The sequence below is a fragment of the Bos grunniens genome, chromosome 1, assembly GCF_055505025.1.
Source record: "Bos grunniens cultivar Pamir isolate PY7600 chromosome 1, Bosgru_T2T1.0, whole genome shotgun sequence".
In the NCBI taxonomy this organism is placed as follows: Eukaryota; Metazoa; Chordata; class Mammalia; order Artiodactyla; family Bovidae; genus Bos; species Bos grunniens.
The window spans coordinates 141,938,815-141,951,905 of record NC_141165.1 but is presented as its reverse complement, the minus strand read 5'-3'; the positions used below and the strand labels follow the sequence as shown (position 1 = coordinate 141,951,905).

The 13,091-nt window shown below is 36.3% G+C and overlaps 1 protein-coding gene across 2 annotated transcripts in view; it reads right to left on the bottom strand.

The window, feature by feature from the left end:
• NCAM2 (neural cell adhesion molecule 2) overlaps positions 1 to 13,091 on the bottom strand; it is a 559,186-nt gene that overhangs the window by 215,154 nt on the left and 330,941 nt on the right. For both annotated transcript variants that reach the window (XM_086322171.1, XM_086322181.1), the window contains exons 3-5: positions 11,348 to 11,554; positions 9,038 to 9,181; positions 803 to 940 (exon numbers count right to left, since the gene is read on the bottom strand). In XM_086322171.1, the coding sequence (XP_086178297.1) occupies positions 803 to 940; positions 9,038 to 9,181; positions 11,348 to 11,554 (489 nt within the window). The remainder of the gene's footprint in view (positions 1 to 802; positions 941 to 9,037; positions 9,182 to 11,347; positions 11,555 to 13,091) is intronic.

The window sequence follows — 13,091 nt, the reverse complement described above, 5'->3', positions numbered from 1 at the left end:
CAGTGTATATTTGATAGATGTTAAAGAAATACAGTGTGCACCTTGGTGACCCATTCGATTCGCAAAGTGGAGATAATTAGGATAACATTAACATATTACTGGCCTCACAGAATAGTATGTTAATACAAGCAGGCAGTATAGTAAAAGAAGCCAAATTTGGAGGAAGAGATGTCAAAAATTTAGTTATTAATGTCCATTAAGATTCCAAAGGGTAACAATGCATTTAATTATACATTAGGGAAAACCTGTAAATACTGTTAATTAGATTAGTTTAAGCAAGTAACCCCTTTACTATATTTCATTTGACATTGTTTCAACAACTATAAAACCAGCAAAAGGCAACTACTCCCTAATAGACTCTTTGTAAAAGAGGATAACAATATTAAATAAGTCACAGATCTTGCCCTTGAGGGGCTTTCCAAGTGGCATAGAGGTAAAGAACCTGCCTGCCAATGAAGGAGACATAAGAGACGAGGGCTCAATCCCTGGCTTGGGAAGATCCCTTAGAGGGGGGCATGCCAACCCACAATCTATTCAAGTATTCTTGTCTAGAGAATCTCATGGTTAGAGATGACTGGTGGGCTACAGTCCATAGGGTTGCAAACAGTCAGGCACAACTGAAGCGACTTAGCATACATGCTTGCCCTTGAGGCTATAGTGCAGCCACAGACTCTATATTATAGGTGAGGCAACTTCCTCCAGGGATAGCGGAGGTTTATCAGTCTTAAGTGCTGTGTTGCCCTTTTAATAAACATTTTGCTAAATGCAACAATAAAATACATACAAATTATTCTCTGCTTACCATTAACAATAACAATGATATCACGGAAGTCAATTTCTCCCCTAGCCTCCACTCTTCCTTCACACCTGTATATACCTTCATCACTTTTATTGATGTTGAGAATCTGCAGATTATTGTTGGCTAACATAGCGAACCGATCTGGAAAGTAAGCAAAGAAGAGGAAACAATATCAGTAATTGAAGGCAGAGTCCAGCATGCTCTAAATTGCTAAGTATTAAAATATGGTACTTGTCTGACACTATCCAACTTTTCATCAACAAACAAATTTCAATTTGAAAGTAAAATGTAATTTCATGACTTCAATTTTTCCACTCTACAACTGCCTTGTTACACCTTTTTGTGAAAATACATTCAAGAGTTTATTTCCACATAAAATGGTTAAGCTATTATTTTCCCCTTGGTACTCTGAATGCAGAAAAGATACACAAAAGAACAAAGCTGAGGGATTAGATATTACAGACAAGAAGATATTTTGACTGCAAATATATAGCAACTTGGGGATGGAAATGGGTTAGAGAATTGCTTGAATATCCTTCCTCACACAATAATTAAACCAATAATTGCACATATCCTGAGGAGGAAGCTAAATATATAATACTATTCAAGTCAGGTAGAGGACATATAAAATGATCATATCTCAGATTTATTTGAAATATTTTTTTCTATATCCAAGATAATCCATTTTAGGAAGGAATACATTAGACTTTGTCACTTTTATCTCAAGATTCCATTTTATGTGTGAGTATATGCACATGCATATGTACAAAAATAGCTGTTATCGGGCATGCATTAGGTGATTGCTTGAAGTACTCTGGCTAGCCTAAGCAGCATCTCAGCCTGACCGTATTTTCCATAATGCCTGGTCTTAAGTTTTACTCATCATGATTTTGTTGCAGTCTTAAGAACTTTTCCCTTGTTATCAAGTAAAGAACATTATTATATCCTGTTCTATTTTGAAACATGTTATAAAGGCAGTATTCTAAATTTCAGTAATTAATTCATCCATAGATAACATCAGACATGATGTTTGCTAAGTACTGTATTTGAGCACATGGATGGATAAGAGAAACACATCCTCGACCCATTTAGACCTTTTGGTAAGGCAGAAATATCTTTAAGATACCCACTTATGGATATATACTGTTAAAGAGTATTTCTGGGGGCACTTCCAGTATTTATTACTCTTCCCCCATTTGCTGGCTTAATAGACATGTTAGGACAAACAAAGAAGTCACATGAGAAAGTAGTCTCCCAGCATCCCTCAACCTGGATCACTGAATGAATGCAATGGGTACAATGCTTGTCTCTCATCCTACAACCCATTGGCCTTCACATGAGTAAGAAACTGCTGTGATATGAAGCCATTCATATTTCTTGTTCATTTTTCATAGCAATTCCCTAAGTCATAGTAGAAGTTTGAGCTTTAAATACAAATAAGGAAATTATTAGACTATATTAAAACAGGTAAGAATGTGGTAATTGATTGTCTAAAAGACAGGTAATAAGGAAAGAAAATTTGGAGATTCTGAAGCTGCCTCAGAGAGAAAATACCAATTATTAAGCTACATATATATAATTTTCAGTTCAGAAGGTTTAAACATTCCCAAAATGTCTATTTCATCTTTTGGTTGACCTTGAGATGACATACAAAAATGTTTATACAGATGCTTTTTCCTGGGAAATTTTCTCACCAAAGAAGAGACTGAAGAGAAAGAAAGGCAATCAGCAGGAAATACAATTTATAGTAAGGACTGGAGGAACTCAGAACTCCTAAAACATCATGACATTCCAAAGCAAATTTTAAAAATATTCTATTCAAGTGTGTTGCTGGAAATTAGAATGAGACCTATACAAAATAGATGCTAATGACCCAGACAACCACAATGGTGTGATCACTCACCTTGAGCCAGACATCCTAGAATATGAAGTCAAGTGGGCCTTAGAAAGCATCACTATGAACAAAGCTAGTGGAGGTGATGGAATTCCAGTTGAGCTATTTCAAATCCTGAAAGATGATGCTGTGAAAGTGCTGCACTCAACATGCCAGCAAATTTGGAAAACTCAGCAGTGGACACAGGACTGGAAAAGGTCAGTTTTCATTACAATCACAAAGAAAGTCAATTCCAAAGAATGCTCAAACTACCGCACAATTGCACTCATCCTATATGCTAGTAAAGTAATGCTCAAAATTCTCCAAGAGAGGCTTCAACAGTACGTGAACTGTGAACTCCCAGATGTTCAAGCTGGATTTAGAAAAGGCAGAGGAACAAGAGATCAAATTGCCATCATCTGTTGGATCATAGGAAAAGCAAGAGAATTTCAGAAAAACATCTACTTCTGCTTCACTGAATATGCTAAAGCCTTTGACTGTGTGGATCACAATAAACTATGGAAAATTCTTAAAGAGATGGGAATATCAGACCACCTCATCTGGCTCCATAGAAATCTGTATGCCGGTCAAGAAGCAACAGTTAGAACGAGACATGGAACAATGGACTGGTTCCAAATAGGGAAAGGAGTATGTCAAGGCTGTATATTGTCACTCTGCTTATTTAACTTACATGCAGAGTAGTATATCAAGCAAAATGCTGAGCTGGATGAAGCACAAGCTAGAATCAAGACTGTGGGAGAAATATTAATAACCTCAGATATGCAGATGACACCACCCTTATGGCAGAAAGCAACAAGGAACTAAAGAACCTCTTAATGAAAGTGAAAGACGAGAGTGAAAAAGCTGGTCTACAACTCAACATTCAAAAAACTAAGATCATGGTATCTGGTCCCATCACTTCACGCCAAACAGTTGGGGAAACAATGACAGACTTTATTTTCTTGGGCTCCAAAATCACTGCAGATGATGACTGCAGCCATGAAATTAAAAGACGTTTGCTCCTTGGAAGAAAAGCTATGACCAACCTAGACAGCATATTAAAAGGCAAAGACATTACTTTGCCAAGAAAGGGCCATCTAGTCAAAGCTATGGTTTCTCCAGTAGTCATGTATGGATGTGAGAGTTGGACCATGAAGAAAGCTGAGTGCCATAGAATTGATGCTTTTGAACTGTAGAGTTGGAGAAGACTCTTTGAGAGTCCCTTGGACTGCAAGGAGATCAGACCATTCAATCCTAAAGGAAATCAGTCCTGAGTATTCATAGGAAGGACTGATGATGAAGCTAAAGCTCCAATCTTTGACCACCTGATGTAAAGAGCCTACTCATTAGAAAAGCCTCTGATGCTGGGAAAGATTAATGGCAGGAGGAGAAAGGGATGGCAGAGGATGAGATGGTTGGATTACATTACCGACTCGATGGACATGAGTCTGAGCAAGATCTGGAATTTGGTGATGGACACGGAAGCCTGGCATGCTGCAGTCCATGTGGTCATAAAGAATCAGACACAACTGAGTGACTGAACTGAACTGAACAAAAGATGTTTGAAGAAAGCACTACTTGAGTCATTCATGAGTAACTGGATATTGGGAGTATTTAACTATTAAAGACGATCTATTTATTTCATTTAAGACTTCCAAACATTCATTATTGCAGAAAGGAAATAAAGGAAATCATAATATTCAATAAGGTGTCTGCTTTATGTTTCTTTAAGCAGGTTATTTTATAAGTCTTCTTTTCTTCTCATTCTACAGCAACTGAATGGTTTGTCACATCTACTCTTATGCCTTCAATCAATATTTTGATGATTCAATTTTTCTTCAGACCAGATGGTCCCCGTGATTCCACAATTGTTTCAGTCATCTAGATATATACACTTAGAAGAACTGTAAATAATTCAATTTTGGTATGTGCAAAATTTGGTTATCTCCACCTAAAATTACTCCCCAACTCTGTCTTTAGAGATCTTTACATTGAGCTAGATGCCGAAGGCAAATTCTTTGAATCATCTTTGATTTCTGCAGTACCCTCAATCTGCATATCCAATTAAATCCATATCCTATCACTTCTCCCTTTATCACTTCTTAGTCTAAAATTTCCTTTTCCCTCAGCAATTATTTCCTTCAGATTTGAGCAATTCTCTTTGCCTGAAGCTTTGCCTTGACTCTCATCCAATTCATTTTCCTCACTGAAACACTAATGTCCTTCTCAATACATATTAGCTCATGTCACTGTCTTAATTAAAACCCTCTAGTGATGTCACCTTTGGATAAATTCTAAAAGCCTCAATAGAGATGTCAAGGCCATGTAGAAATGGCTCAACCTTCTCTTCCAGATTCCTTTCCTATTAGTCTTTACTTACAAATCCTAGTTGTATTTATCTGTTATTATAAGTATTCTAGTTGCACTTATTCGTGAAGTTTAGTTATAATGAACAATTCAGTTCTGGAACATGCCACTCATGCTTTCACCTCTGAGCTACTGCATATGATGTTCTCTCCATTTGAAAAGTCCCCACCAGTCTTTAGCTGGTTAATACCTTTTCATCTTTAAAGGTTGCTTTTTACTGTCAGCAGGCATTTTGGATACTTCCCTCTGCCCTAACTGATTCAAGTGCTCTTTCCTTATCATCCTCTATTACCGCACTTTCCCTATCATATACCTCAACAATCTTGTTTTCACAATTCATCCACTGATACTTTTTCTAGAGTACTAACATATTAAGGGCACTAGATTAGTTCATCTTTTTAACTATGAATCACCATCACTTAGGACAATAGATAAGTGCAAAATAACTGTTGAATGACTTTTTATTAATATACTGGGAGTAGATTTCATATTTTATTTTTCTGAGCAAGATGATTTTATCCATAGCTTTTGATGCAAAACTGGTACTTTATTAGAAAATGTTCAAAGCATATAGGAAGTTTCAGAGCTAGCTTTCAGAATGGTTAAGAATGAATGGGCAACTCCGATAATGTACTCTTCCATCAGGGTTGACACTAAAAGTCAACATATTCAACTTTCTAACAAAATGTGACACTATCACTTTACTACCTAAATGCTTGGATTCTCTTATGGATTTCTTTCAACAAACAACATGGAACATCTTCACTTCAAGTAGTCTGGAGAGTATTACTTCTGCATATTTGTCAAACAGCTGCTATCAAAAGCATGGTTAATAAATCAACATTTCCAAACCTTCATTGTTTCATATGGATACTTTAAACTTTACTCCTGTGCCAAGTTAAGGCTTCAGGAAGTTAGCTGGACACATTGCATTATTCTAAATCCCCATATATGTTCCATTCATGATTATAAATCTAAATTTATTTCATTGGTTTTGTTAAAAGAATCATACATATATAAAAATCTGAAGAATATTACTTCTTATAAATTCACTATAAATGTAAAAATTGTCCAATAATGAAGTATGTGGCAAGTTTCTTAAATATTAAAAGATTAGAAAAGTGTGTCCATCTTCACAATTCCCCTACATCCCTTATATCCCAAAGTAAAAACAAATTTTACAACTTAAAAAAAAAATTCTACATTGTTTTCCCTGAAACTCAGTGTTAAGTTTCTATGTTTAACTCATTCCCAAGAAATAACAACTAATGAGAAGGAACAAGAAAAATAGACATTATTTACTGAGTTAAATAATATTACTGAGTTAAATATATTTACTGATATAAAGTTAATATTTCTTCATTCACTTAACAAATATTTATATATGTCTGTTTTATTTAAAATTATCAACATTCTTCAAAATGCATATAATAGGGGTGATATACATATACATACACACACATACTTATGGACCATAGAGAAGGTTGGACACCAAAGAATTGATGCTTTCTAAGTGTGATGCTGGAGAAGACTCTTGAGAGTCCCTTGGACAGCAAGGAGATCCAATGAGTCAATTCTACAGGAAATCAACCCTAAGTATTCATTAGAAGGACTGACGCTAAAGCTGAAGCTCCAATACTTTGGCCACCTGATGCAAAGAGCCAACTTATTGGAAAAGACCCTGATGTTGGAAAAGACTGAAGCCACGAGGAGAAGGGGACAACAGAGGATGAGATGGTTGCATGGCATTACCGACTCAATGGACGTGAGTTTCAGCAAACTCTGGGAGAGAGTGAAGGACAGGGAAGTCTGCCATGCTGCAGTCTATGGGGTTACAAAGAATCAGACATGACTTAATGACTGAATAACAATAGTGGCTGAATCATATTGTGTGTAAGGCAGAAACCAACATAACAGTGTAAAATAATTACCCTCCAATTAAAAATATTTCAAAAAATTTAAAAAAGGATATGATAATTTATTATTTAAGATTAAGAATATGAATTATGTACAGAGCAGTTAGAAAAGCTGTTCAAAGCTTTCAGTTAAGTTAGTTTAGTCACTCAATCCTGTCTGGCTCTTTGCGACCCCCAGGGACTGTAGCAAACCAGGCCTCCCTGTCCATCACCAACTCCCAGAGCCTATTCAAACTCATGTCCATCATGTCAGTGATGCCATCCAACCATCTCATCCTCTGTCATCCCCTTCTCCTGCCGCCTTCAATCTTTCCAAGCATCAGGGCCTTTTCTACTGAGTCAGTTCTTTGCATCAGGTTAGCAAAGTATTGGAATTTTAGCTTCAGCATCAGTCCTTCCAATGAACAGTCAGGACTGATCTCCTTTAGGATTGACTGGCTGTATCCCCTTGCAGTCCAAGGGACTCTCAAGAGTCTTCTCCAACACCACAGTTCAAAAGCCAAGGAAAGTGTGGAGCCATGATGGAAATCCGGCCTCACATCATTTCATCATGGGGTACTGGGAAAATGTATAAGTATAGCATAGAAGCATCAGCCCTCCATCAGTAGTATACTTGAACATCAGTCTTCGCTTTGAGGGTTTTCCCTTGTGTGTATTAAAACAAACAAACAAACTCATTTTCAAAACCTTTTATAATTAAAATGTACAATATAAATATGTATACTTGAAGCCTAAGATTAAGTTATCTGAAAATGTTTAGACAATGTCATTTAACTGCTATAAATGTATTGCTTCCTTTATTATTGAGGGAAAAAAAGCAAAAAATATACAGTCTACTCATGAAATTTCATTAGTAAAATCTAAAGCAGTTATCTGAAAATAAATATATGTCTCATTGACTTATGACACAGGAAAAAAAGTTTTAGTCAGTAACTAACAAGCAGTGAAAATGCCACACCCAGAAAAATTCTCTAAAATTAAAAAATAAATTGACAATAGTGATCATGAAATATTATCTGTACATATTCAAAAAGAGAAGCTATCTATTTTCTCTTCTTTATGCTGTAGAAGTTTCATTTCTTAGAAACATAAAACAAAGACATCCCAGATAGAAAGTACTGAATATTTTAAAAGACTCAATTATTTTGTACCTCTCTGTAATGCAGGTGCCATGAAAAATATTCTAAATTGAAAATACTCCCAATTCACAATGGTAAAATAGCATAATGCAAGGAAATTATGCATTCAATTCCAGATGTCATATTATTCTGGAATTTTAGCTCGGTCTGAATCAAAATCATGAAGACAATTGGAATGAATGTACTTTTCTCACAATTATCCACATGTATCTTACCATAATATTTAGAATATGTAGGTATCTTTGAAAGAACAGTGCCAGAAAAACTAATAGGGGGATCAAGTCTGAATTATAAAATGTAGACTTTCAATAGATCAGGACAGATTCCTTTATTTATTCAGTATCCTTGAATGTGGGCTTTCCTGGTGGCTCAAATGGAAAGGAATCTGCCTGCAATGCAGGAGACCCCTGTTCGATTGAGGAAGATCCTCACTCAGGGAATGGCAACCCACCATCTAGTTTTCTTGCCTGGAGAATTTCACGGATGGAGAAGCCTGGCAGACTACATACAGTCCATGGGTCACAAAGAGTTGGACACAACTGAGTGACTATCATTTTCACATTCTTGAACTGTTTGTATATACATTTTTCTTGACTGGAGCAGAGGTCAGGAAACTTTTTCTGTCATCTCCAGAAAGTAACTATTGTGGGCCAAACCATCTGTGCCACAGTTGCTCAACTTTGTTCCAAAGCAGCCACAGACCATATGTAACAATTGGGTTTGGCTGCATCTCCATAACACCTTAATAAAAGAGCAGAGGGGTTGAATTGAGCCTAGGGCCATAGTTTGCCAACCCCTAGTTTAGAGCTCTGATGTTCCCTAAACAATTGTTTGATACTTAGGGTCAATCCAATTGCTATATTTACTCAAGCAGATTCAGTCTCCTTAAAAAAATTGCAATATTGTTAGAACATATAACTTAGGGAGTTACCAAAATACTAACTGTCGGATATAGCGGTGACTTCCTCATTATGATATAACCAGCTGACGACAGGTGCGGGTGAGCTGCTGACTCGGCAAATCACTTCTGCATTCTCTCCTTGTTTGAACTCTTGAGGAGATACCACTTCTCTGAAAGTGAGTTTTTCTGTATAAGAAAGTAAAACAAACCAAAGAAATATTATTGCTCATCCCCCTCAATAACATATTTCAGAATTATTGTTTATGGATGCTGTAATAAAATAAGCAGGTAAATCTAGATCATTTAAAACTTTACCAGACCATCTGATTCTCCTACCCAATAAATTCCCACCTCACTGAGAATAAAGTCCAAAGTCTTTACAGTGCTATATGAGGTCCTATATGAACTGGAGTCTATCTCATAATTTTTGATCCCAATTTTTCTTCTCTCCTCCTAATCTGTACTCCAGGCACTTCCTTGAACACTCCAGACTTGCTTTCATTCTGGGGCATTTGCACTCTCTTAAATTCCACCAAATTCTTGCCCAGTCTCCACATACAAAATAGTCATCACCCTTTATTTCTAAACTACTTAATGTCTTCCCTATAGGGTTCTATAATATATATATATCTAGCATTTATACATTAGTTTTAGCTTACTTTTTGTCTCCTGTTTCTACCTTCTAAAATGTTAGCACCAAATGGCCAGTGACATTTTCTGTTTTAGTCACTAATGAGTCTTTAGGAATTAGAATATTGTCTGCCATATAGTAGACATCCATAAGTGTATCAAATGAATGCATGGATGTGGATATTTATGCTTAATGAGAAATTTTCACAAAGGTAATTCACTGTTCTTACTAATAAAAAAAAATTACCTTTACAAATAAAACACCAGGAATTTTCCTTTGTATCATTTCAAATGACAGTTTTTTTTTCCAGATACTAGTCTATGAAATGATGTTTTCAATTTAGTCTTTTGTAATTTATGAAATTAGTACAGCAAATGGGCATATAAAGAAGTAAAACATCCTTCTCTGAGGAGTTTAGAAACTAACAGGAGGGAAAAAAAGGTCAAATCAGGACAAATGAGGACAACAATGTTCCAACAGATTGTTGTCATCTTAAGAGGAAGTATGGCTATGGCACTCTTTTGGCCCTTTTTTCAACACAGCTGTAAGGAAGACATGACTTATGAGCTAGCATTCTAAAACGTTTATAGTTTTTCATTGGTATAAATGCTAACTACCACAAATTAATTGCACAGTAATATTCTAGGCACATTGCGCATGAATTAATGTAGTCCTCAAAGCAACTCTGTGTATGATGTAAGTACTACTATTATACCCATTTTATAAATGGAAATTGAAAACAGAGAGGGTACCCAATTGCTCAGGACCACAGAATTAAGTGATGGAACCTGGTTTCAAAACCAGGGAATCAATGATCTTCAGTTTTCCTAAACAGGTTGCTACTGCTACTGCTGTCACTTCAGTCGTGTCCGACTCTGTGCGACCCTATACACGGCAGCCCATCAGGCTCCCCCGTCTCTGGGATTCTCCAGGCAAGAACACTGGAGTAGGATGCCATTTCCTTCTCCAATGCATGAAAGTGAAAAGTGAAAGTGAAGTCGCTCAGTTGTGTCTGACTCTTAGCGACCCCATGGACTGCAACCTACTAGGCTCCTCCATCCATGGGATTTTCCAGGCAAGAGTACTGGAGTGGGGTGCCATTGCCTTCTCCGCCTAAACAGGTTAAGGATTCCTAAAAGTAGGAATGAGGAATTAATCAATTTCAAGTCATAAAATGAGGTCTAAGTGTAGAACACCTTGTTAATGAAAACACCTGGAGCTAAGAATCTGGTTAGAAATTTTTCTTCTTTATATGAGTTTTCAACTTTTTCTCCTATCTAAAGTCTGTCAACTTATCCTTCCCCAGTTCTCATTCTTGACTGTTCCCTGCTGTCACACAGGATATTTTCTCTAGTCATGAGCTTTTAAAGTGAAAAAAGCATTCCTAGTAAGTTCTGTAACACTAAATAAACTGTTATCTATTACCTAACAGATTCTTAATGGCATCAGAAAACTAAAACATTTTCATCTCTATTATTTACCCAATAGATTTGGCTCCATCTACATGTTTATAATCCACTGTAACCTTTTATCTATCTTATTTTAGAGATGTACTATGGTAAAATATAAATAAGCTGATATATGTAAAAGTCTTATTATTACACTGTCCAGCACAAAGTTAGTTCTCAATGAGTACTAGCTTCTATTGTTAAGTGCATTTCAATTTGAATTTTTATAAGAATTTATAATTTCAATCAATAAAACATAAATGCATGACTTACGGTAAATTTCCAAAACAACTGTAGCTTCTTGTGTCTGTCCTTTGGCATCTGTTGCTTGGCAACGATATATCCCTGCATCTTCTATATTTGCATTATAGATGGTTAATCTTGATCTAATACCTTCCTTTTGCACTGATACCCTCTGTGTTGAAATTATCTTCTCCCCTTGAGGATTATACCAATCTATACTCTCAGGTTCACCAATTGCTGCAGAGAGCCATAGAAAAGAAATGCTTGAAAATACGTTTCAAGTGTTTGTTTTGATATTGGCATTTACTATTATGTAACAACTTTAACAATTTAGAAAAAAAAATGTAAACAGAATACTCAAAATCTGAAAATCTTACAAAATTGAAAGTAAACACAAATGCTAGCACACATGTTCATCCTTATTTATCCAACACTGAGGATTAAATCTCGTCTGAGTAAGCAAAACCCATAGGAAATGGGTTTTCCAGTATGGTATTTAAGCTATGATAAGAGTAAACTTTGGGGCTTCCCAGACGGCTCAGTGCTAAAGAATCCACCTGCAATGGAGGAGTCGAGTTTCAGTCCCTGGGTCAGGAAGATTCCCTGGAGGAGGGCATGGCAACCCACTCCAGTATTCTTGCCTGGAGAATCCCATGGACAGAGAAGCCTGGCGGGCTACAGTCCATAGGGTTGCAAACAGCTGGACACTACTGAAGCGACTTAGCACTTACATAGTGTAAACTTTACCACAGTGATCTATGGATTATGATTATTATATCTAAGTACTGAAACTGGCTAGGCAACTGAATCCAAATAACATTCCATTTGATAGACGTGTGTGTGCCTGTTTGCGTCCGACTCTTTAAGATCCCATGGACTGTAGCCCACGAGGCTCCTCTGTCTATGGTATTTCCTGGGCAAGAATAATGGAGTGGGTTGCCATTTCCTTCTCCAGGAGCCCTTCCCAACCCAGTAACTGAACCCACATCTCCTGTGTCTCCTGCATTGGCAGGCAAATTGTTTACCCACTGAGCCATCTCCAGTAGACATAATCCAAATTGAAACACGATTATGAACATACTTTCATCTGCTCAATTCTTTCTGATAGAGTCAGGAAATAGCACTCTCCCTGCCATACAGCAGAGCTCATAAAAATGTAAATCTTCTATAAAATAAACTTTGGCTTTTGTTAACAGAATTTTGAATTAATCTCTCAAGTTGTTAAACTTGCATAGATAAGGCCAATGACTATTTTTCAAATGAATCCCTAATCTTCTCTTTTTCCAACTGAAATGAGTAATTTCATCAGTTGATTCTAAAACTGTTAACTATTTAATCATATGATAATTAGAATGTATTGAAACGATACTTATGGTGGTAGGCAATTACAGCCAAATCATTACAGGGTAAACATTTATTTAAGTTTTCCAATTCAGAATCTAGGTTATTATCCTCTCCGTAAAAGCTGAAGCTTCCCATGTTTACTTTTAGACACCAAAAGGATGTATTTCACCTAATTGCTTGTGAGATAATTTGTGGAAGCAGCATGCACTATTAACTGAAAAGTTTCGGGGGAAAATGCATAAAGTTAACTAATATCTTTTGGGACCTTTTTGAAGAAAATTGTTCCCTCTCCTTCTCTTTTCCCCCCAAAATGGCTTTAGAAACAAATTATCTTCCTTCCTATATCAAATTAGACATGATGAAGAAAAAAGTATGAAAGAAGTTTAGTTAAATCGTGAATGATTTTAGTTATGTTATATTCAGTTTTTCT